The sequence below is a fragment of the Gopherus flavomarginatus genome, chromosome 2 (assembly GCF_025201925.1).
Source record: "Gopherus flavomarginatus isolate rGopFla2 chromosome 2, rGopFla2.mat.asm, whole genome shotgun sequence".
Lineage (NCBI taxonomy): Eukaryota > Metazoa > Chordata > Testudines > Testudinidae > Gopherus > Gopherus flavomarginatus.
In genome coordinates, this window is record NC_066618.1 from 5,535,700 (window position 1) to 5,558,666 (window position 22,967).

Here is a 22,967-nt window from a genome sequence, read left to right on the forward strand (position 1 = left end):
TGGGGGGCAGTCAGAGGGAGTGGATGGTGGCAGACTGGGGCTACCCTCCCTCCCTGTGGAGTGTTCTGTTTTTTGAATGTTAAAATATGGTCTCCCCACCCTCCGCAGTGCAGCTCTCCACTCACAGCTGCCGCATGAGATCCCCCTCCTTCCTTTCCAGTTGGTAGTGACCAAGGGAATGCTGGGAAATGTAGTTCTTTCCCTGCTCCAGGGCTGGCTCTATAGGCAGGGAGCTAACCAAGGAACTACAGCTCCCAGGGCCCCCTGTGGTTCTCAGCTCCCATGCTGGATCCCTGCCGCCCCTGCAGATGGGCTGCCCCAAGCACGTGCTTGCTTTGCTGGTGCCTAGAGCCGCCCCTGCCCCGGGAGGAGACTCTGCAGCAGAGATTAGGGTTTTGTGGAAAGACGTAACAGGAGGAGCCACCTGGCACGGGTGATTTCAGCCCCCGGGGTTGGTGTTTGGCCGAGTGATATTGACTGTATTCCTGGAGCACTGAGGAGCCCGAGGCGTCGACTGGACAACAGCAGCAGGGGTGTGTGTTTCAAATGGCTCAGCGCCCATACCTGGAACTTCTTCCTGCTCTCCTCTTTCTCCCGCTCCCTGCGCAGGGAGCTGCTCATCAAGGCATCGTAGCAGGAGTTCCAGAAACTGGACATGTGGTCATGGCTCTTGGCGAATGTGTCGATTTCAAACTGTGCCATCATGGGCTGTACCTGCCAAAGGGACGCAGGGGAGAGAGCCCTTGAACGGCGACGGCCAGGACGGGCGGTAAGGACGTATTTTCAGGGATGCTGCCTTAGAACAGGGCGAGGTCTAGCAGCAAGTGCACAGGACTGGGAGGCCAGGAACTCCCAGCTGAGGTGTGGATTTCACTGCACACACTGGGTAGGGCATATGATCTGTGCCTCAGTTTCTCCATCTATAATCTACTATTTAGGTGAATGCATCCCCTCTCCAACTCCCACCCCTACAAAATCACTGCAGCGTCTGAACACTTTATTCTCAACTCCCTGGCAAGCTACATAAATACTGTTCCCCCTCGCCCTGTTTAACATATGGGGTGAGTGAGGCTTGGGCAGTCTCAGAGCTGGGACAGCTCCTAGCGCTGCTCAGACCCAGCTCAGCTCTCTGGCCGATCAGATCTCCTGTGCTCACAAACAGCCCTGCCCATGCCCACTCTCCCAACAACCGCCCTCCCCTTGGTTCGGGGCTTGGCTGTTGGCATCCGTGGCTGAGCGTGTCAACCGAAGCGACTCCCCATGGATACGCACAGCACCACAGCCAGAGACAGGGACAGAGCCCATGTCCGACGCAGCCACGTGGCCCAACGTCCGCGGAGACACAGAGACAGGAAATGCGTCTAGGAGCTGTGTCTAGGGCCTGGTCCGACGCACACCCCTCTCATGCCCGCTATATCTGCTCAGTGCTCCCTCTTCCTGCAATGGTAACCAGCGCCCCCTCTTGCCCCCGTCCCGGCAGCACCCACGTGCTTCTCGATGAAGGCCCTCCACTCGGGGCTGGTGCAGAAGAGCTGGAAGTCCTCATAGAAGGTGGGGCTGCCGTTGGTGGGGGGCAGTGAGGGCAGGCGGCGCTGCAGCTGCAGCGTTTCGTAGCACTGGTCCAGCAGCGTGCGGATGATGGGCAGGAGCCAGGAGAAGGCCTCAGACTTGGGGTGCAGCGCGCGGCTCAGGGGGCTCTCCAGCTTGCCCAGCAGGTAGCAGGCCTCCTCCTCCTTGGGGGCCGAGGCCGTCTGGAGCAGGCCGTGGAGCTTGACGTAGGCCAGCGAGTGCAGCTGCTGGGCACAAGGGGTGGAGTGGGGGCAGGGGAGAGTCTGTTACACCCCCAGGCTCATCCCAGCATGCGGGGGGTTACTGCGGTTTTGGGGCCCTCGGAGCCTCTCCCTTGCCCCCCCAATCCCTCCCCTTCCTGGCCTCTCCCTCCCCCCACCAGCTGATACGGCCCCCCCACTTCCCTTCAGAGCCCATCCCCTCACCGCAGAGAGAAGGGGAGCCCTCAGAGTGCCCCTAACGAGGCCAGTCAGGGTCCCCAGCCCCCAGGCCGGCTCACCTGAGCCTCCTCCAGACTGCTGTACCCAATGAGGACACGCAGGCCAATCTGAGCCATCTCCTTCAGGTCCGAGGTCCCGTTGGCCAAGTGGTACCACACCCCCAGCTTGTCCAGCAGGCTGTTCACCCCCTCGTAGATCTGCAGCCACAGGAAGGGCAGAGTGACCCCTCCCGGCAAGGACAGCGATGGAGCTCACCCTCCCAGTCCCCGCGCTTTGCTTCCCCGGCCTAAGGACAGGGACAGGGATCGTCCGGGGAGAGAGCTGCGCCCGAAGCCCAGGTTGGGGTATTTAATGGCAGAGCCAGCTGCAAAGCAGTGACCCCAAAAGGACGGCAGCCAATGGACCGCGGCAGGCGGGAAAGACAGAGACCCACAGCTCTGCCATGGCTGTCTCAGCAGCATACGCCCAGCAGCTGACGAGCCCTCTGCACGTCAGCACTACTCTACCCCAGGGAGCAGACCACCTTCACCCCCCAGGCCCGCCAGCAGCACGGACCTTCTCGCTCCACAGGGCCTGATTGTTGTGTCCCTCGGAAAACAAGAAGTCCTGGAGGAGCCTCAGCAATTTGAGCACGTTCTGGGTGAGGCTGGGCAAAGTGGCCGGGGCTGACTCCTTGATGTCTGTGAAGGCCGATTCCAACATCATCTCCAGGAGGCTGCAAGAGAGAGACAGGGTGTGTGTGTGGGTGGGGGGGCAGGGGAGAGAGAGAGACAGACGCTGAGCACGCTGCTAGCAGCTGCCGGATATCGTGTTGGTCATGCAGCCTCTCTCTCCTCATTAATATAGTCTCTGAGCACTTCAAAATCCTCCACCCCCTGCCTCGTGTTACAGATGGGGAACTGAGGCCCGGAGAGGCTAAGGGACGTGCCCAAGGTCCTGCAGGCAGGCAGCGGCAGAGGTGGGAACTGAACTCATGTCTCAAGCCCTAGGCCAGCAAACCAGCTGTGGAAAGCAGGTGCCCAAGACCAAAGTTTCTCTGCAAAGCACCAATCCCCCTGAGGAGCGTCTCTGGGGCACGCGCTCTGCAGCGCCCCAACCCAGGATTACCCCAGGCTCTGACACTCATGAACTGGCCGAGAAGCTCCTTATTTCAAGTTGACAGGGGGGCATCTGTACAGGGGAAAAGCCACCAACTCAAGTGGCAAGTGTAATGCATTTGCGGGGCGGGGAGGGGCCTACTCCTGATGTGTGTGGGGACATCATGAAACGCAGCCCACTCGTTGGACGCACAAGCGGCCCAAGACTGGACTAGAAAGTACGGGTCAGGAGTGAGGGGGCACTGGCAGATCTGGAGCGGGCGAGGTCCCACAGCTGGGATCGCAGGGGGTTGTGGGGCTGGAGCCAGAGGCCCAGGCCCGGCTGGGCATGGGAATGCAAGGCTGTGACGGTGTGAGCCTGCTGGCTGGGAGCAAAGGACGCAGGCTGGACATGGGGACGCAGGGCTGGACATGCAAGGGGTTACTAGCCACGACAGCTGCCTACGTTACTAATGCGTCACTTTCACAAGGCCACGTCCTCCAACGTGCAAATGGGGGAGAGAAATGGGCATGTCTGGGGGCGGGGTGGGACCCTGGCTCTGTAAGGGTAAAATGAAGCAGCTCCATTGGCCGACAGGCCAGGTGCCCTCAGAGCCCGGCAGTGAGCTGCCCCCATGCCGGGGCCATCTGAGTCCCAGGGCAACTTGCCAGAAACCCACAAGCTTGGCCACGTTGGCAGCCAGGATCCTGGGCCCTCTGGCCCAGCTGAGGGGGATGGGGTGAAGGGTCCCAATTCCGATCCTATTTCTCCACCTCCCAACCCCCTCCCCAAAGCTGGCCAGAACCCACCAGGCGGGAGCAGGCCGGCCGCTCTGCCAGCACCCACCTGCACTTGATCTCATCCGGCGGCCGCACCAGCTCGCAGGCTGCGCCCAGCTTGGTGAGGACAGAGAAGACCTGCCCACGCTCCTTCCAAGCTGTGTCGTCCCAGCCCTCCACCCCGCGCCAGGTCACCGAGAAGATGATGTTGGTGAGCAGGTTGCACAGCTCCTCCTCTGGCGTTTGCTGAGATGAGGGGAGAGCCAGAAAACACACGCTGATCTGAGCAGCTGGTCTGCTCCCTATGGGCTTCTCCTAGAGGGGATGGCAGACGCAGTGCCCCCTGGTGCAGACAACTGCCCTGCTCAGACATGATGGGCTGGGATCGGGAGTGGGGCATCTGGGGACAGAGTGCAGGCATTAGAGGGCCATGACCCAAGGATCTCTTGATGCCAACTGGCAGAGGGCACCAGGGGGCATATGGGTTACAGGGATTCTCTGGGTCCAGTGCGTTCCTATGTAGATAGTGAGGAGTGTCATGTACTGCCTCTGTCACACTGGGCAGCAGAACCTTTGGGAAATGTGGGTGCAGATAACACGCAAGGAGACATGTGTCTAGCCTGGAAAGTTTGTTCTTAAAGACTTGGCATTAACGGACACGTCTAAAGACAGGTCCCGCTGGAGCGAAGAGACTTCTCTCCCTCCCTTGCTGTTGTGTCCTGTGCATCTCGGAGCTGGTGGCCGTTTGCACAAAATCAAACACTGATGAAGGGACGGTGCGGACTTGAAGGGAAATGGTGGGGAGCAGGGAGAGCCTGGTTTACAGGCGAACAACAAAAGTCTGGTCTAGTGCATCTAGGGGTGCAGAGACACTCTGGCATCCTTCCTCTGGGGAGGCCAGCTGCCAGCGGGCATGGTCTTGTACCTGATGTCCTGATTTTATAGGGACAGGCCCGATATTTGGGGCTTTTTCTTATATAGGTGCCGATTACCCCCCACCCCTGTCCCGATTTTTCACACTTGCTGTCTGGTCACCCTACGGTCTTGTGAAAGGGGGGTGGGGGGGTTGGTAAAAGACGTTGCAAGGAGGACTGAGCAGTGAGCAGAACTTTCTTAGATGGGGGGCACCCGGTTAGTGGGACATGGGCTCTAGTCGGCATGTTTTACATCTAACCCTGTTTCCACTGTTTCTGCAGGTTACCACCTAAATCCCTGCTCTCGGGTAAATCCACTCACACTTGCGATCTGCTCCGAGAGAAAGCAGAGCTGCGTGCCACAGTGGGGCCAGTAACTGGGCAGGGCTTTCGGGACAGCAGGGCCGGTAATTCTGAGCGCGTCCAGTGGGTCAGACACCGCTGGGGGACACTCGGGGGTTGGCAAGTGCCTATTGCTAGTGGCAAAGGGACTAGACCAAGCCTGGGAGAGAAGCAAACCCCTCCTACTACAGACGGCAGCACCATCGCTCATCCACCGCTGCTGGCTCCCCTCTGGACTCTCTCATCATGGGCCGCAGCAGGAGGGTAGCTCCTTTGCCAGCCCTCAGCGGGCAGCACCTTACCTGGGGGTTACTGGTATTGGAGACGTCGTCGCTGGCCAGCGTCTCCTGGTAGCTGCTTTCGTCCAGGACATTGGAGAGGCTGGAGCTTTTCCGAGCCCGCGTGCCCGGGAAAGGTTTGAAGTACTCCAGAGGGGACGGGGTCCCCGGCAAGCTCCCTGGCGTCTGGTTGCCGCTCTCCACCGTGGCGATGGAGCAGGTGCTGGCCAGGTCGAGGCCAAGGTCGAAGGGCGACATGCAGAAGGGCGAGAGCGGGTGGTAGATGCTGTCAAATTGGAGGGCGTCGGTGGAGGAGGCTTCCCTCTGGCCGGGGATGTCGATAGTGTTGGAGGAGGAGGAGTGGCTGGTGCGGTCCAGGGAGTCGAAGGATTTGAAGTTATAGGAGCGGAACGGCTTGGAGCCGCCGGTCGGGGAGACGGAGTGGTCCGAGAAACCCTCGGAAAGCTCGTGGTCAGAGGACTCGAACCCCATCGGCAGGAAGACGTCCAGGTCCTGAAGGTCTGCCAGGGCAGAGCTGGCGCTGTCCAGCTGCTCCTTCCCAGCCTCGGTGCCTGACTCCTTGCCTGCGTGCTCCGAGAGCTTCAGGAGGCCGAGGCAGCCCCCATTGGCAGAGCCACTCAGGCTGTGCTGGCGGGACTCGTACGACTCCTTGACATAGAGCTTGGTGAGCGTGTCCTGCCAGCCGGCCAGCTTCGCCAGCTGCCTCACCATGTCATGCTGGGAGTAGATCAGGTGGAAGAGCTGCAGGCAGGAACGAGGCACATCACGGACCAGTGTGGCCGAGCAGACCCCTTCCCACTCCCCGCGCCCGCCAGAGAGGGAGGAGTTTGGCCCTTGCGCCAGGGTGCTTGGCTGCACAATCCACTTGCCCACCTTTACTGGGGCAAAAGAGGATTCGCCCAACGTCCACCAGTGACTTGCCCTCAAGGATCGGGCAAGGCTTGGTTAACAAGGGGCGCCGGACCTGTCTATGCTTCCTGCATCCCTCAAGATGGTAGCACGATGGGATAGGGGAACTCTCCTTAGAGGGCCCCATGTGCAGTCGAGAGAGGGGTCACACCTGCTGCTCCTCAGCCCAGAAATCAGGGCTCCCACATCTGCAGCCCCCACACTCTCCGCTGGCCTCGCTCCAGCAGCAAGGATGCAACGGCCCGAGCCGCGCCTGCAGTCCTCGAGCAGAGCTCTGTTCACCTCACTAGGTACTGGTACAGCCCCATCATCGCTGCATCCAAGAACCTGCTCAGACACCCACGCGCCCGTGGGGCCGAATCCCTCCCCAACCCCAGATCTGGCGAGCAGCTGAAACCCATCCAGCAGAGACCAAGAGCCACCGTCGGGATGCGTTCAGCCCTCCAGTTCCTCCACCCCTTTGCGGCCGCACGCACGCTGGGGTCAGCTCCAAGTTCTGGGCAGTGACATCAAGGGAGGGCTGAAAGCCTTTGATCACGCTGAGCTGGATCTCTGTCAGCTCAGTGGCTCCTTCCCCGGCCAACCCTTCTCATGACACCAGCTGTCCGGCTGCCTCAAAGGGTCTCCATGCCAGCCAGCCAGCCGCTCAGCTGGCTTCCCGCCCCGTGTGGCTCCAAGCTCCTGCTAATCAGCATCTCTCCCCGCCTTCCACTCTTGGAAGGGAAGTAGAGAGATGGGGTCAAGTCTGGCTCCGCTGAGCACAGTCACCCAGGACCGCAGCATGCGAGGGATCTAGGGAGACCATCAGCACTGCTGCACCCAACAGGGGATGGAATAGGGTGTCTGCGTTCAGCGTCTGTCTGTCTACGGAACAAGGGCAGCTCATGGCCCTGCCGATATGCCCCTGCCCTGAGCAAGAGGGCAAGGTGGCAGGTCAGCCTGCAGTGCGTCTGCTCGGTGTGAGACACAGCAGTGCCTTAGTGACAGATGCCAGCTCCTGAGGACACCTAGCCGCCGTCGGAGGATAACAGCTTCCAGGGACCTGGGGCCCAGAGGGCAAGTAAGAGACAGAACCAGCTGACTAGGGAGGCTTAGGGGCCTGATGGGTTAATGCACCAAACTTGAGTTTAGCCCATCTGGGGCTGTACGCAGAGGGAGTGACATGGACTCGTCTCTCTGCAAGAACGCACAGCCAGGGACGCCTGCAGAACTCCCGAGGGCTCCAGCCGGACAGTCTTACCTTCCGGCAGGTATCCAGCCTGACCGCCAGCTCCGCCCGGTGGGACAGGTAAACCACGGCCATCAGGTCCTTGTAGCTGGGAGAGTCTGCGGGGATGAGAGGCAAGAACGGGCATGGGACGCGGCCCTGCGGCACGCTGACCTAATGGACCCTTCCCAGGCTACAGCACAGTCTGCCTTCCATGGAGACCGGTAGCTGCAGGCGGGCGCTCCGAGCCAGCCCGGCCCAGACACTCCCCCACACTTTGCAGGGGGAGGGGGTTCAGCATGGGATCCCGGGTCTGAAAACGACGGCTGACCCCTGGCTCCATAAATCCCAGGCTCTCCTTAACAACACGCCCCCTAAGCCACGTGGCTGCAGCGTGGCAGGCCCACGGCCCTGAGGCAGGCGCCGTACCTGAGCCAAGGACCTGCTCCAGGAGACACCGGAAGAGCAGCATGGACACCGGGATGTCGTTCAGATTCGATATGAGCCCTTGGTAGCCGATGTCCTTCAGCTTCAGGCGGTACTTGCTGCGCTCATGGGCCTTCTCGTATTTCAGCATCTTGTACAGGACCTGCGGGAGGGAGGCTGCTGGCCTTAGGGGTGGGGCTTGGTGGGAGCCACCACGGGCCTGGTGCTGGAGGCCAGGGGGACTCGGACAACGCACAGGCTCGAGGACTCGCGTCTCACCTTGAAGACTTTCTCTCGTACTTCGTCCGAGAACTTCCTCTGGACGAGCAGTGAGAACAGGACCTCCACGTTCCCCGACTCAAAGAGGAAGGCGTAGAGCTGCTCCTGGGAGGCTGAGTCTTTCAGCAAGCTGTGGATCACCTCCAGAACCCCGCACACCTGCAACGGCCACGGACGCAGTTACACCCCCAAACGGAGACGGCCCGAGTGGCCATCGCCCCCAGATCACAGCAGCCTCGCCCCCCTTCGGCCCGGCCTCAGGATACAGCCACGCCTCCTGGGCCCTCAGACGAGTGACTTGCAGGGATTCAGGTGGGATATTCACGGTAATGGGGGTTGGGGAAAGTGCTGTAATGGTTGGAAAATCAGCTCCGACAACAGCCCCTGAGGGCTTGTCTACATGGACAGTTAACGCAGCGCCAGGTTGGTGTGAATCCACAGCACGTGCCTTTGCACGGGGACCCAGCTGCCGCGTGTTAGAAGTGCCATGGTGCAGCTGGATCTCAGCTTGCAAAGGGCAGCAGATCCGAGTGCATGACAGAAGCGCTAGCGCGCGGCAGCGGAGTCCGCACAGACACTTGGTAGCGGGCTGTACATTCCCGCTTCAGCTGGCCGGTTAAACGAGCCCTTAGCCAATCAGCTCCTTGTGCGTCCCCAAGTCCTACAGATTATTGCTCGCCACCCACAGTTTAATCCAGGGCCAGCCCAGCCACAGCCGAGCGAGCTGGGTCAGGGATTTTCTGTAGGGACCTCGCTAAGGGCACAGCCTGGCTTCCAGACCCCAGGGTGCAGGGCTGGATCTGGGGGCCCCCAAGTAAAAATACACAGAGTCCTCCCGAGCATCACGCGGTCACTGTGCTGACTCCAGCCATGTTCCAGCTTGGCCCTGAGCGGTCACTTCTCAAGGCAAGGCCATGGCCATTGTTCGTCACACCTCCGGGACAACCCAGCCGCCTCTGAGCTCTGTTAGGAGGCAGTATTTGTACTGCAGTAGCGCCAATAGGCTCCAGCCAAGAGGAGGGCCCCACAGAGCTAGGTGCTGCACGAACCCACAGTAAGAGAGTCGCAGCCCAGGAGAGCTTGCAGTCTGAACAGGCAGGACGCTCCCCCTTTTAAAGATGGGAAATTGAAGCCCAGAAAAATGAAGGATCACTCAGGGCGGCTGTGGCAAGGCCAGGCAATGGACGTAGGACCCCCGAGTTCCAATCCTGCACCTTAACCACAAGACACTGCCCCCTAGTGATGCCTCTCCTGACGCACCTGGTGCTCATCGTGCACCGCAGCCAGGTAGTTCAGGGCGCTTTGCATCTCGTCGGTGGAGAAGCTCCTGCAGAGGAAGTCCTTCACCAGGCTGAACAGGGACATCTGCACCGTCTTCACATCCGTGGGAATCGGCTTCTCCTTGTGAGCGCTGCGAGAGAGGAGGAAGGGTGGGGGGGGGACTTTACCTTGGGCACCAGCGGCATAGTCTGGATGCAGAAATGGGGGAGAACCACATTCCTCAGCCTCCCCTAGCTTCACTTTACAGTGCCACCCCCTGCAGGGCTCCAGCCCCCCCAGGGGAGGCAGGCGTGATTCCCGATCACAGAGCTGCCTAGTGGGGCGTGCAGGACAGGAACTCTCAGGCCATAGGGTGAACCGGGGCAGGGGATGGGGTGAGAATCTCACTGCCACACACAGAGCCCAGGGGGGACTCCGAAGGCAGCAGCAGACCTGGCAGGAGCGGGGCGAAGCATCCTCACCGGGAGTCAGCTCCACTCCAGCCTTGAGACGCGCCCACGGAACAGCCTGCCATGGGCAGTGGGCAGCAAAGGCCAGGGGAGGTTAACCCTCCCCAAGCCAGGTGTGGCCCCGCCCATGCTCGGCCCTGAGGCCCCGCCCATGCTCCCCTTCTCCCCTGAAGCTGGCGGGGGCTCTGCTCCAGCTGGCGGCCAGGGCTCCTCAGGCCGAAGGTGCAGGGCCGCAGGCTAGTCTCACCAACCAAGGAAGGGGTGGGGTTTTTACCGGCTGCCCGCGTTTCCCCCCCACTGCATGCCTCCGCTGGCTTGCGGAAGCCCCTTGGATGAGGGAAAAGAAACGGCTGGGTCCTGGGCAGAGCTGGCTGGAGAAAACATCATCTCAGACTGCCTGGAGCCAAGGAGCCAGTTCTGCTTTCCCACGTGCTGCCCCAGGACATCCCCTCTTCTCCAGGCACTGAAGGGTTAAAGCAGCTCTGCCAACTCCCCAGGACAAAAGGGCAAGCTGGAAGCCAGGAGCCAGCCTTCAACAACTCACCCGTAATACGTCCGAATGGAGTCCAGGATGTATTGGACCCCGTATTTCTTGCGGATCCTCTGCTTGTGGTCCTTGATGGTGTTCGATAAATACTGAATGTGACCTGCAGGCGTGGGGAAAAGAGGGAGAGAGCAGACCCATCCAGAAGATTAAGTACGTACCTGTATTTGGCAAGCAGAGAGAGCCAGGACATGCAGCCAGCTCTCAGCCAAACCACCCTGGCTAGGAGGCAGCTGATCCTGACCCACCTAGGAGGAAGCCGTGAGCTGCCAAGGCACACCCCACCTGGGAAGCAGGCCCCCAGCAGCGCTCGACACCCCAGGAGGCGCTTACCTAGCCGGACGGCGAAGTCGCTCTTGCTCCAGATGCGGAAGTCGAAGAGCAGGTACTGGTACAGGAGGTGCAGCAGGAAGCTGTGGCTCTCGGCAGCCACCTGCTCCATCAGGATCTGTGACGCCATCAGCACGTTCATGTCCATCATGAGGCTGGAGACCTGACGAGCGCAAACGAGAGCTGGGTGGGCGGCGCCATGTCCATCCAGCAGCCGCAGGGCATTCTGGGATTTACAAGTCATGTGACCCGCAGAAAATGAACCTGCCTTAGAGCTCTGACAACAAAAGATGGGCAGATGCTTTCCTAAGCCAGAGGGGCTCTCTCCATCAGTCCACTCCAGAGTCAACACCCTATTGAAATGACTGAGAGCAGAGGTCACCCATCATAGATTGTTCCAGCTGGGCTGCAGCCAGCACTGCATGGCATTATGTGCATTCCCTGATTGGATGGTCCCCTTTCAGGCACACGCAGTGGCCCAGCTGCTGGCTTTAATGCACCATGTGCCAGGCCCTGGGCTCAGCATCGCCTTGTCAGGCTGCCCCAGGTGACAAAGGCTGGCCCTGGAAGTCTCTTACCTTCTGCAGCAGAGCTCCAATGATCGCCGGCCCGTGGCACTGCACCAGGCTCTCCTGGTTCACGGGGTGATGCCGGATAAAGTTCTTAACCAGCAGCAGAAACGCAGCCACGCCGTTCTTTTCCAGTCTGCTCTCTGCAGGAGGGGACAAGAAGGTTCAGCCAGGGACCAGCTCTTATGGCCAAGGGGGGGAGTGGGGCTGGCTGCCCAGGGGACAGGTAGGTACATGGCCCAGGAGAATTTGAGGGCTCCAGCAGCACATAGCGGAACTGGTCTCCCGCTGCCGCCTCTCCCAATAGCCCCGCAGATGCTGTGCTCACCTGAGGACTTGCCCAGGGGGATGAGCATCCCTTGGCGATTCCGTGAGGATGTCAGTTCCGGCCCAACCAGGTCGTGGGTTTCCTGGCTGTCCTCCGATTCTTTTCTCTCGGCCGCCACTTGCTCCAGCAATGGGAGGAGCACCCCCATGCCGCCCACACAGTTCACCACGTCCTACAGGAGGAGAGAGAGAGAGAGAGACAGGGCCCTGGCTGATGCACGGAGCTTCCATCCTCGCCAGCTCACGCTCCGCCTGTGCAGAAGCACTGATGCTGCCTCTGATAGGGCAGCGCTCGGGTAAGTAACAGTGAATGCAAGACTCCAGCCAGTTACCAGCCCGAGACCCTACAGAACAAGCCTGCTCAGGCCCGGGGACTGCCTGCCCTAGGAGTCAGCAAGAGAGCCAGCCACCGCTTCCCAGAGCCAGCTGCATGCGGTGCAGCCCAACAGCCAGCCAGGGAACAAGGGTTTAGCAGTGCAAAAAACCCATGTGTGTGTGTCTGTCTCAGCAGCTGTGCCTGACTCCTCGTCACCAACACCAGTTTAACTCTCGATTTCAGTGGAGCTACTCCTTAGCAGAAGAGAATCAAGCCCATTGAATCTAAACGGTCTGGAGCGCCGAAAGCTTAAGTTAGCACCAGGGTCATAAAAGCAAATAAACTGGTCTCTGCATCCTCTGGGCGACCGGTCTCAAAAGCTGTTGGGCTGATTGTTGTCCTAGAGCAGCGTTAGCTTAGCCACGGTGTCTGCGTTGCGTGTGCATGAGTCACACAGTGCGACTGTGGACCGTACACCATGGGCCGTAACGTTATTGGGGGCACTCTGGACAGCACAAAACTGCCAGTGGTTTGCAATCCTGAGCCGGGAGCCTGGGATGCTGGTTCAGACCTTCCTCCAGTTTGTCAATATCTTGGTAGCGGATTTAGAGAAGAGCAAGGAAAATGATTTGGGATCTGAAGGGGCTATAGGGTACAAACAACTACTGCTCAGCCACGCTGGGTGTAAGGGGGTAATGGGGCAAGGGGTACCCTATGGGTGAGAGTGTCAGAGAGGAATTATCTAAGGGGCACGCAGGGAGAGATGCTAGGGGTGAATGGGATGGCATTAAGAAAAGTAAGATATAGGTTAAATGTCAGGAAAATCTCCGTGGCAGTGAAATATTAGACTGGAGAACAGTCTCTTAAGTCTCAGCACAGGAGATCTTTCATAGCAGACAGACCCCCACACTCTTATGCATTCTGCAGCATAGGAGCCGACTTCCTCTGTTCCCGGGGGGATGCTTGACCCCTACTCCGCCCCACGCCCCGCCTGCCCCTTTCCCCAAGCCCCCACACCCGCTCTACCTCTTCCTGCCCCTGCTCCGTCTCTTCCTGCCTCCACTCCTTTCCCCTCTTCCCCCAGCACCTCCTGCACGCTGCCAAACAACCGATGGCGGCAGGCGCTGCGGATTGGCAGAGCTACCAGTGGGTGCTGAGCATGCACTATTTTTTCCTCCATGGGCGTTCTGAATCATAGAATATCAGGGTTGGAAGGGACCTCAGGAGGTCATCTAGTCCAACCTCCTGCTCAAAGCAGGACCAATCCCCAACTAAATCATCTCAGCCAGAGCTTTGTCAAGCCTGACCTTAAAAACCTCTAAGGAAGGAGATTCCACCACCTCCCCAGGTAACCCATTCCAGTGCTTCACCACCCTCCTAGTGAAAAAGTTTTTCCAAATATCCAACTGAAACCTCCCCCACTGCAACTTGAGACCATTACTCCTTGTTCTGTCATCTGCTACCACTGAGAACAGTCTAGATCGATCCTCTTTGTATCCTCCTTTCAGGTAGTTGAAAGCTGCTATAAAATCCCCCCTCATTCTTCTCTTCTGCAGACTAAACAATCCCAGTTCCCTCAGCCTCTCCTCATAAGTCATGTGCTCCAGCCCCCTAATCATTTTGTTGCCCTCCGCTGGACTCTTTCCAGTTTTTCCACATCCTTCTTGTAGTGTGGGACCCAAAACTGGACACACTACTCCAGATGAGGCCTCACCAGTGACGAATAAAGGGGAATGATTGCGTCCCTCGATCTGCTGGCCATGCCCCTACTTATACAGCCCAAAATGCCGTTAGCCTTTTTGGCAACAGGGGAACACTGTATCCTATCCCTACCCTCCAGCGTGTCTACCACTCCTCCCAGTTTAGTGTCATCTGCAAACTTGCTGAGGGTGCAGTCCACGCCATCCTCCAGAAGGGTGCTGGAGCACCCATGGAGTCAGCACCTAAGTCCTGTAGGGACGGAGATGAACTGGGTGATCTAACCCATGTGACTGTCTGACAACATGACGATGCATTGATCCTAATTTAGCACTGTAGAAAGCACCAGTTCCTGGACTTCTTAGCTACCTGAGACCATGTTTCCCACTGAGTCTCAATCTTGTTGGGCCAGCACCCACCAACTCCAAGAGCCAGGGGAGAATGAGAGGCAGCACTGTACCTTGATATCCCAGTTCACCACTTTGTGTCCGGTCAGCCTCCCGTCAAAAAAATGGTTTGGAGACAGGTCCAGGCAGATGTTATTTTTACAAGCCTACAACAGTGCAAGCAAACGACATGTCTTTAGCACATGCTACGGCCATGCCAACAAGTTCACCACACACGCTTCCTGTCCTGGCATAAGCCATCGCCCGAGACAAGGGGAGAGAAGGAGAGGAAAGGTGGCCTTGGGGTTTGGGCTGGGACTCCAGAGATCCAGCGTTCTCAGCTCTGCCACAAACCTCCTGTGTAACCTTGGGCAAGTCACTTGATCTCTCCAAGCCTGTGTAAAACAGGGATACCGACTTCGTCTGGTCTGTTTAGACTGGAAGCTCTTCAAGGCAGGGGCTGTATCACCCAGCACACGGACAGCCGCTAGCACTAGTGAGAGCACGTCTATGGAAAACACCAGGTACCCAGGGAATAGTTTGAATCCACAAAGCATACTGGAGAACGTAGGGCAGGGGCACCCGTCTGCCTGCGTAATCCTTGTCACCAGACGTCAGAGTGGCTGCTCCAGAGATCTAGTTAAAGGAAAGGCTTCCCAGCTGGGCAAAGCACTTCTCTGTGTGAGAGCCCGACTGATATCCCAAGCCTGGTGTCTTACTCCCCAGGCAGTTCTGGAGGAGGCAGTGCGCTCAGTTCTGGGGAGGGAACTCACGATGCTGAACGGTTCCAGCCTGTGTGCGTTGTCTTGCTAGTATATGGTGCAGCACAAACTCTGCTTCACCGACCCACGTGGGCACTAAAAGCCAAGTCCCGCCACACAGTGGAACCCATCACCCCTCAGCCCAGAGGTGTTCACAGCCCTAGGCTGACAGCAGATCTGAATTTAAGCCAAGCCCATCATCTGCAATGAAGCCCAGTGGGCGTGAGCCATTGGATGATGACCCAAGGCCTTTAGCACAAAGAACAGCTCAACTGCCACGGACTTGGTGCCCACAGGAAAGCCCTTTTTACAAACAGCAACCTCAGACAATCCCCGAGTCCCTTGTGCCAAACTTGCAGATACTCTGGCAGCCCATGGCATGTGGTTTAACCCTACCCTCCACACACACCGGGGGAAGAAGGATCTAGCCCCTGAAGAACTGAGTGTTTACTACAGGAAACATAAGAACGGCCATACTGGGTCAGACCAAAGGTTCATCTAACCCAATATCCTGTCTGCCGACAGTGGCCAATGCCAGGGGCCCCAGAGGGAATGAACCCAACAGGGAATCATCAAGTGATCCATTCTCTGTTGCCCATTCCCAGCTTCTGGCAAACAGAGGCTAGGGACACACTCCCTGCCCATCTTGGTTAATAGCCATTGATGGACCTATCCTCCAGGAACTTAAATCTAGTTCCATTTTGAACCCTGGTATAGTCTTGGCCTTCATAACATCCTCTGGCAAAGAGTTCCACAGGCTGACTGTGATGTCTCTCCATACCCAGAGGCCCCCCATGTGCGGGGCTCTTCTGAGGTGTGTGTGGTGAGGATCTGTTTTGGATGTTGCGTGTCATTCCTTTTCTACCACGACTGCAGAGCGGCACCCAGCCAGACTGAAGGATTTACTAACACCTAACGAGGAAGGTCCCAGAGCTGTTTAAAGCAATAGCCAGCCCAGGAGACTGGTAATTCCATACAGAGCAGGTCACCCCACTGCAGCGTGCCCCTCACCTCTGTAACCCCATTAACCACGTACCTTTCCAGCTCCACCCACAAACTCCCACCCCCTTTGCAGAGCTGGCCAGTGCTCAATGCAGTGCTCTCTCCGAGCCCAAGGCAGCCCATCTGAGCATGGCCCAGCGAACCCCCCAGCAGCACCGGCCGCGCCAATTCCTCGAGATGGTGCCAGCAGGGACAGAACCGCAGAGAGCTGCCCGGGAAGGTCTCTCCTTACCTGGGGTGTGTAGTAGAGGAGCAGCTTGCTACTGAGCTCCAGGAAGTCGCCTTCCGGCTTGAGCGGCGACGTAACGTTTGGTCCTGCGGACAGGCGGGAAGGACGAGCAGGGTGAGTGAGCAACGGGCACCCTGTTCCTGGGCTGGTCCAGAGAGCCAAGCACGTGTTCCCCCTGGGGCTGACCCTACTGGCCAATGAGTGCAGACGCCAGCACAGCTATCCCTGGTCTGATCCCCACTGGGCCCGGACCCTGTGCGAGAGCGACCTGCCCCCTTCTCCCTCCCAGCATGGGTCCCTGCCAGGGCAGCCTCCTCCCAAGCCAGAGGAGTGGTGCACTCGACACCGTGGGGCGTCACACCCTGCTAGCGCGCACACTGGGGATAGGGAGTGTGGGCTGGCATGGGGCCCCATCCAGGCTATGGAAATCTATCCTGCAGCAGGACCCATGTGGTTAAACACCCTGTTCGGCCCTGCGTCACAGACCGCGTTATCGGTGCTCTGGAATCACTGTGCAGCTTGGACTGTCTGTGCACCAGTGGGGTGGGGGTGGGTGCGATCCCCAGCCATGCTGCTAGGGATGGGGCAGGGCAGCTCCCACAAATTCCTCAGCGTGTTCCGGACCCCGCTGGTACTCAGGGTCACAACCCAGCCAGCAGTGGACTTGTGTCACTGCCTAGCCCTGTGTGGCTGAGGCCTCCGAGAGAGTCCTCCTGCCCCTCATCCTCCTGCTTCCTCCTTCCCCCCCCCAGAAACCCCCCTGCAGCAGGAGAACAGCCTCCCGGGCCGTCCCCCGAGCTGCACGAGGGTTGTCACGCCTCAGACCGGCTCACTGAGCGAGGACAGGAACTGAAGCGGGAGATTCTCCCTTTAAGATCCAGAACTTACCTGAGGAGAAAAGTGCTTTGACCTGGGTCTGCTGGAGGGCTTCGCAGAAAATGGATACCGATCCCAGGTGTCCTTCGAGGGACGTAGGGGTCCCCCACTCTGTGTCCTGACTCCCTGCCGCCATCGTAGACACCTGGCCTTCTCTGGGGGGCTGAGCAGCCCCGGGAGTCCAGGAGTGCGTGGCCAATGAGGCAGGGAAGGATTGGGAGCGGCTGAGGGAGGGGTGGGAGGGGAAGGCCAGCTCCGGCGAGTGGGAAGGCGAGGGGTACACCGTGGAGGTGGTCGTCGTCCGGTGGCCAGCGGAGCCGATGCAACACGAGGTGAAAGACTGAAAGAGAGCGGGGGGGAACGATTGCACGGAACCCTGGAGAGGAGGGTAACGTGGCTCCTCCAATGCCCCACCTCCCCAGGCCCTTTGATTTGTATTTAGACAAAGCTCGTCAGGGCAGGGGCTGTCTCTTATGTGTGTTTGCACAGCGCCTAGTGCACCGGGGCCCTGTCCTCGGTTCGGGTCTCCCAGTGCTGCCGCAACGTGAGCAGGAAGCGTCATGTTCCCCAAGACAGGTGGCTGCCATCCTCTCCTTTCTGCAGCCCCCTTTATCAAGCCCTCTTCTTCCACCCAAAGATGAGGACTAGGACCTGCCCTCCACCACTGGCCCCTGGAACGACTGGATCGGGCTGCACACGATGGGAAAGGAGGCTCCTGCGTCTCCCCTCAGCAACGAGGGGCTGCTGTCGAGCTGGAGCCTCCCAGCACTGAACGGGGATGGGCTCTCTGGGAGCTGGTCTAGGACAGAAAGGTGCCTCCTAACGTTATGGCTCAGATACCTGAATCCGAGGCAGCGGAGATGAACGAGACCTATTACTGTAGGACCCACCCAATCCATCTCCCTAGGGCCAAGGGAGGTGCCGCTGTCATGTTTTTACCTCTTCTAGTTCTCAGTCACCTAGACAACGAACCAAGGCAGCATTTCTGTGTTTCACACACTTTGGCTGGGAGATGCCCCTTGTTTTAGACCCTGGCCCTGCCAGCTACTTCATGCAGAGGGACCCCTATGCTCACAGGAAGCCCCAGCGCCGTCCACTGACGAGCAGCCACTCATGGGGCAGAGCCTAGCTCAGTACGCTGGCTGCTCAGCGCCTCCCTCATCCTGCTCAGCAGCCTGGCTGCAGGAAGTCCTACTCCAGAGCTGCACTGATGGTCCTTGGCCCAGGAGATCCAGGGACAGTCTGGAGGCTGCTGTCGGAAGGACCCGCAGAGTGTAGAGGAAATGGCTCCTTGTGCCAACCGGTGCACCCAAGCCTCTCTGCCCACACCCTGCGCTCTGAGCCCAGCACGGCTATCATGGCACCACTGCTGCATTCAACACGAGGACATCCGCCTGGGAAGATTCAACTACAGGCTGCTGCTCAAATCCCCCATCGAGTCACATCAAGGATGCCAGAGGCTCCCCAAAGGCCATACACAGCACTCCCCACCAGCCAGGCTCTGAACTGCACTGGTTACCCAGGAAGGGGTTAAACCTGAAGCAGGGAGGAGAGCGGGCCAGTGGGGAAAGCCAGCAGCTAGCCAGATTGAGCCCCTTGGGCTCTCAGGGCTGCCAAAGTGGATCCTTTTGGGCAGGCGGCTCAGGAGACAGCGTGACCAGCTGCTCAGGGCGGACGGGCACAGCTCCACCACTTCCCCATCTCTCCCCCAGCCGCGGGAAGAGACGTGAGGGTGCCCAGGAAGGAGCAACCTCCCGCACAGTTGGGATCAGGCCCTGAGGGTTTCCTTTATAACAGAGCATCAGAGGGGAGTGTTCTCTTGATGCACATCCTCCTAACACTCCTGGGCATGGTTGCTCTCCACCGGCAGAGCTCCATGGTCTGGCATCACTTCATCCAAGGTGTCCCCCACTGCCCACCTGCAGATTCTCAGGTCAGGCCCTTCAGATCGGCATGGGGCCCCATCTGACATGCCTTCCCCAGCCACCCCTTGATCTTTCTCTCTCACCCCCGCCCCACATTGATCCTGATGGGGATAAAACTGCTCAGCCAGGTCTCAGTTCAGCCCAGCACTTACTCCAAGTTCAGCCCATGCTTTGGGGCACTGTCCTAAGCAAGGATGCTTTGCTGAATCGGGCTCAAGTAATCTTCCTCAGCCCGGGCACCCTCAAAAGCGTCAGAGCACAGCTCCTCTCCCCTGAGACCTGCACCTCCTTCTCACATGTCGCTGTACGGGGGAAGGGCCAGAGGAGAAGGGAACTACAGAAGTCAGCAGTGGAAAGCCGGGGGGGGGGTGGGGGGGGGCAGGACAGAGCACCATCTGTCCAGGTCACCTAGGAGGCGAGGGGCCTGGCCCAGGAGAGCAGGGAGGGGAAGGATGGGAACAAGGCAGCAGCACTCAGACGGTCCCCCCGCGTTACCTCATTGAGGGAAGGAAAGCGCAGCTGAGCCACTTGCTGCAGCTGCCCGTCTGTGTAGATGTTGACCAGGTTCTGGCCGAAGGGCCGGCGGCCGGTGACGTGGACGATGTCGATGCAGTGCTGGAGGAGAGAGCAGGGCGGGGAGGGAGTCAGCGCCAGCTTCAACCCTGCTCCTTTACTGACTATACACAACACGAGCCCAATGACGTGCAAGCTACGCTCATCCCCCTCTTCCAAACGCCAGCCACTCAGGCTTCCGGATGCCCTCCTCCCAAACTCTCCCCCTGCCAGATCACCAAGGAACCAGCAGCCCCCAATCCAAGCCATCTCCTCCTGGAATTGGGGGAAGCTCAGGTCTCAAGACGAGCCCAGATAACAGATCAACGGAGGTTTAGCTTCTCAAGGCTGCGGCGGACGTACAGGCAGCCTCCTCTGGGTGGAAGGCACCAGCTGCGTAAGCAAGACACAGCAGTGCTGCTCCCCAGCACCACGGGGCAGGGGGTGAACCACACTGTACCCCACTGCAGCGGAACGCCAGCCAGAACCCGGGCCGTTGAGCGTGGTTAAGCCCCTCTGCACTCGGAAAAGCAGACCGTGATGGCTGCTGTCGGTCCAGCAGCACGGTGACAGCTCCATGCTGGGCCACTGATTCAGTAGCGACTCACGGGGAAGAGCGCCACCAACCAAATCCCCAGTGCATTGCTCAAGCAGCTAGGGGCTCACCAAAGGTCTCCCCCCGCAAACGCTGGTACGGCTCAACCCCGAGCAGCTTGCGAGAGCCTGTCAGAGACATCTCGCAGCCCAGCTGTATACAACTGCAGTGGAGCTGCAGAACTGAACAGCCAGCGGCTCGTTCTCCAGGCACACCTGACACTGCAGCAGTGTTTATTTCACACAGGCGTTTGCTAGCGTAACCCACACACCTCCTGGGTGGGGTGTTCTGTCCCCTCTAGTGGCACCGAGACCACAGAGAGAGATTAATGAGTTTACTCTACAGCCTTAGCTAGCAGTCAGGTGGAGGCTCATGCACTAAGCTCCCGAGGTCCCAGGTTTGACCCCGCCTGCCGACGACCGGGGTCTGTCGGCGTTACACTAGGATGTGTCTGCAGGTCTCAGAGCTTTCAGTGAAGATTGTAAGAACATAAGAATGGACATACCGGGCCCAACTAATAGTCCCTCAAGTCCAGTATCCCATCCCAGAGCTTCAGGGGGAGCATACAGAACAGGGCAATTTTGGTGAAATCCATCCTGCCTTCCCCTCCCAGCTTCTGGCAGTCAGAGATTTAGGGTCACCCAGAGCACGTTCTGCGTCCCTGACCAGCTTGGCTAATGGCCATTGATGGACCCTATTCTCCGTGAATTTCTCCAGTTCTGTGGTGAACCCAGTTATGCACCTTCCCCTGTGTGACCTTCAGCAAGTTACTTCACCTCCAAGCCTTATCATCTCCTTGTACAGAGGGGAAACCAAGTCTGATTTACTGCCTTGAGTGAGGCACCGAAGAAACCCTGGACTACTGCTTCATGAACTGCATGTTCCTGTTCTGCTGTCTCTCTCCACCTACGGACACCAGCCTGAGATATGGTCCGGTGGAGGGGGTACCAGCCCTGCCAAGGATCTCCTGGGTGGCCTTGGGTCAGTCACGTGCTCTCTGCTTCCCCTGCCACCCGGCGGCTGTTTGAGCTGTAAGCTCTTTGTCTCTCAGTCCATGCCTACGCAGAGCTTAGCACAATTGGGCCCTGATCTCCACTGGGATTGTTAAGCATGACCCTAGCAATTTGCATCCTGACCATCAGGTTGTCTTCACATCAGGTGCCGCACCCACATTTAAACAGGCTGGCATCAATCTTTTGGGGGAAGGGAAGGGGATCCCCCCCATGACGAAAGGGCTCAGAGGAAACCCGTTGCTGTAACAGCAGAGCAGAGGGTCACTGCGTGACAAGAACAGCCTGTAGGTTTGGAACAGATTCAAGAAACGCCAGGGCACATGAGCAAAGGGCAGAATTCTCTGGCACCTCCGGTACAGCCATTGCTGGGGCTAGTTTTAAAGTAGGCCGGACGATACCAGTCCGATAGACCCAAGTCACATTTCAGGGTCTATGCTGACCCCACCCTGCCCTGTGGCCAAGTGAATTCGAGATTGCCACAAGCAATGACTCACTCATCAGGTAAGGCCAATGGAAGGGCATGGGTTGGCTGGAACAGAAGGCACTGGAACGAAAGAGGACCCTACTCACCCATGCAGAATCGTTGAAGGTGAGTTCTGGGAGTGCCACTGTCATATACTCCTTCTTGGTGCACACCGCCACCACCAGCATCCCGTTGGCCGTGAAGAACGCCTCGAAGCCGGTGCCGCTGGCCGTGAAAAAGCTGCAGGGAGAAGTCACAAAGAGGAGGGAGACCAGTGACTTGGGGGTTAGGAGCTGGCTTGAGGCCCCTGAGGCCGGTGGAAGGGACCGGTTGCGGGAGGCGTGTGAATGAACACGCTGCTGGAAGTAAAAGTCTGGAGAAGGACAGTCAAACCAGCAGAGAGGAAGGTTGCAGGCAGCTTGGGGTAGGAGGGTCAAGTGAATCACTGGAGGATGAAAAATCATAGACAGATGAGGATGATTGGAACCAGACGCTGAGCTCACAGCAAAGCGAAGATGATCGAGACCCAGAACAGGAAGGGAGGGAGAAAGACACCTGATGGGATTCTTAATATTCTCCTCGAGGAAAGCTACCTGCCGTGTTCAGAAAGGGATTTAAAGAAGGGAGTTCTCCCAGCACTGGATGCAGGGGGAGTGACCGAGACCCGCTGGGTGCTTTGTGAAAAGCTGACAAGCATTGGTGGCAGGTGGCCCTGCTCTGGGGAGGCTAGCTCACCGCTCCATCCACACCCACGTCCTCCCTATGGCCACCGCCCCCCACTCCTCCGCAGCCGGAGCCACAAGACCCCCACCTGCCCTCCAGCTGTAGGAGCCCCCTCCCACCCAGAGGAGCCCCGGGCTGGCAGGAGCTGCCCCATGCCTCCCCTTCCCAGACCAAACCCACCCTGGGAAAAGTGTCTGTTAGAAGAAGCTTTTGATATGCCCCATGCAGGTTCTTCGGCAGCTGAGGTGGTGGTACGTGCCTCAGCCACCACAGAACCCACATGGGCCACAATAAAGCAAAATCTTTGCCACCAAAACCTGCAACCAGAGGTCCCGTGGCCGAGCCTCCCCTGCCTATTATACCCACCACCCATGCTGATGAGTACTCAAGGGCAAGTTTCTATGCCCAAGTGGGGTTTTACTTCACCCTGGGCTCTGAGAGTCAAGCTGGGTTCTTCTCGTCCCATGCACCACCCCCAGTAATAAGGATCCAAGTTACAGATGTGACCCTGTGGTCTTCAGATTCTGCCCAAAGCTGCACCATGCACCTCCTGTCAACGCTTGAGCTGCATAGGTGTGACAGACCTGAGTTTAGCCTGGCTGGAGCTTAGCTATCAATTCTGCTCGAAGTATTTACCTAGCCTCCATCACACTAGTTTGTGAGCATCTCACAGAACCATATCTATCC

General features: G+C 58.6%; 1 protein-coding gene across 8 annotated transcripts in view; it reads right to left on the bottom strand.

Moving 5' to 3' along the window:
* Nucleotides 1-22,967, bottom strand: part of NBEAL2 (neurobeachin like 2) — a 198,360-nt gene that overhangs the window by 35,751 nt on the left and 139,642 nt on the right. For 5 of the 8 annotated variants that reach the window (XM_050942375.1, XM_050942371.1, XM_050942373.1 and 2 more), the window contains 19 exons: nt 21,665-21,797; nt 19,430-19,549; nt 17,022-17,349; nt 16,137-16,219; nt 14,216-14,308; nt 11,743-11,914; nt 11,424-11,557; nt 10,849-11,008; nt 10,516-10,618; nt 9,502-9,652; nt 8,242-8,400; nt 7,966-8,125; nt 7,570-7,655; nt 5,424-6,161; nt 3,933-4,111; nt 2,565-2,724; nt 2,069-2,206; nt 1,488-1,796; nt 565-714 (listed from right to left, as the gene is read on the bottom strand). In XM_050942375.1, coding sequence (XP_050798332.1) covers nt 565-714; nt 1,488-1,796; nt 2,069-2,206; nt 2,565-2,724; nt 3,933-4,111; nt 5,424-6,161; nt 7,570-7,655; nt 7,966-8,125; nt 8,242-8,400; nt 9,502-9,652; nt 10,516-10,618; nt 10,849-11,008; nt 11,424-11,557; nt 11,743-11,914; nt 14,216-14,308; nt 16,137-16,219; nt 17,022-17,349; nt 19,430-19,549; nt 21,665-21,797 — 3,556 coding nt within the window. The remainder of the gene's footprint in view (nt 1-564; nt 715-1,487; nt 1,797-2,068; nt 2,207-2,564; nt 2,725-3,932; nt 4,112-5,423; nt 6,162-7,569; nt 7,656-7,965; nt 8,126-8,241; nt 8,401-9,501; nt 9,653-10,515; nt 10,619-10,848; nt 11,009-11,423; nt 11,558-11,742; nt 11,915-14,215; nt 14,309-16,136; nt 16,220-17,021; nt 17,350-19,429; nt 19,550-21,664; nt 21,798-22,967) is intronic. The other 3 variants (XM_050942379.1, XM_050942372.1, XM_050942374.1) reach the window with 1 other exon arrangement.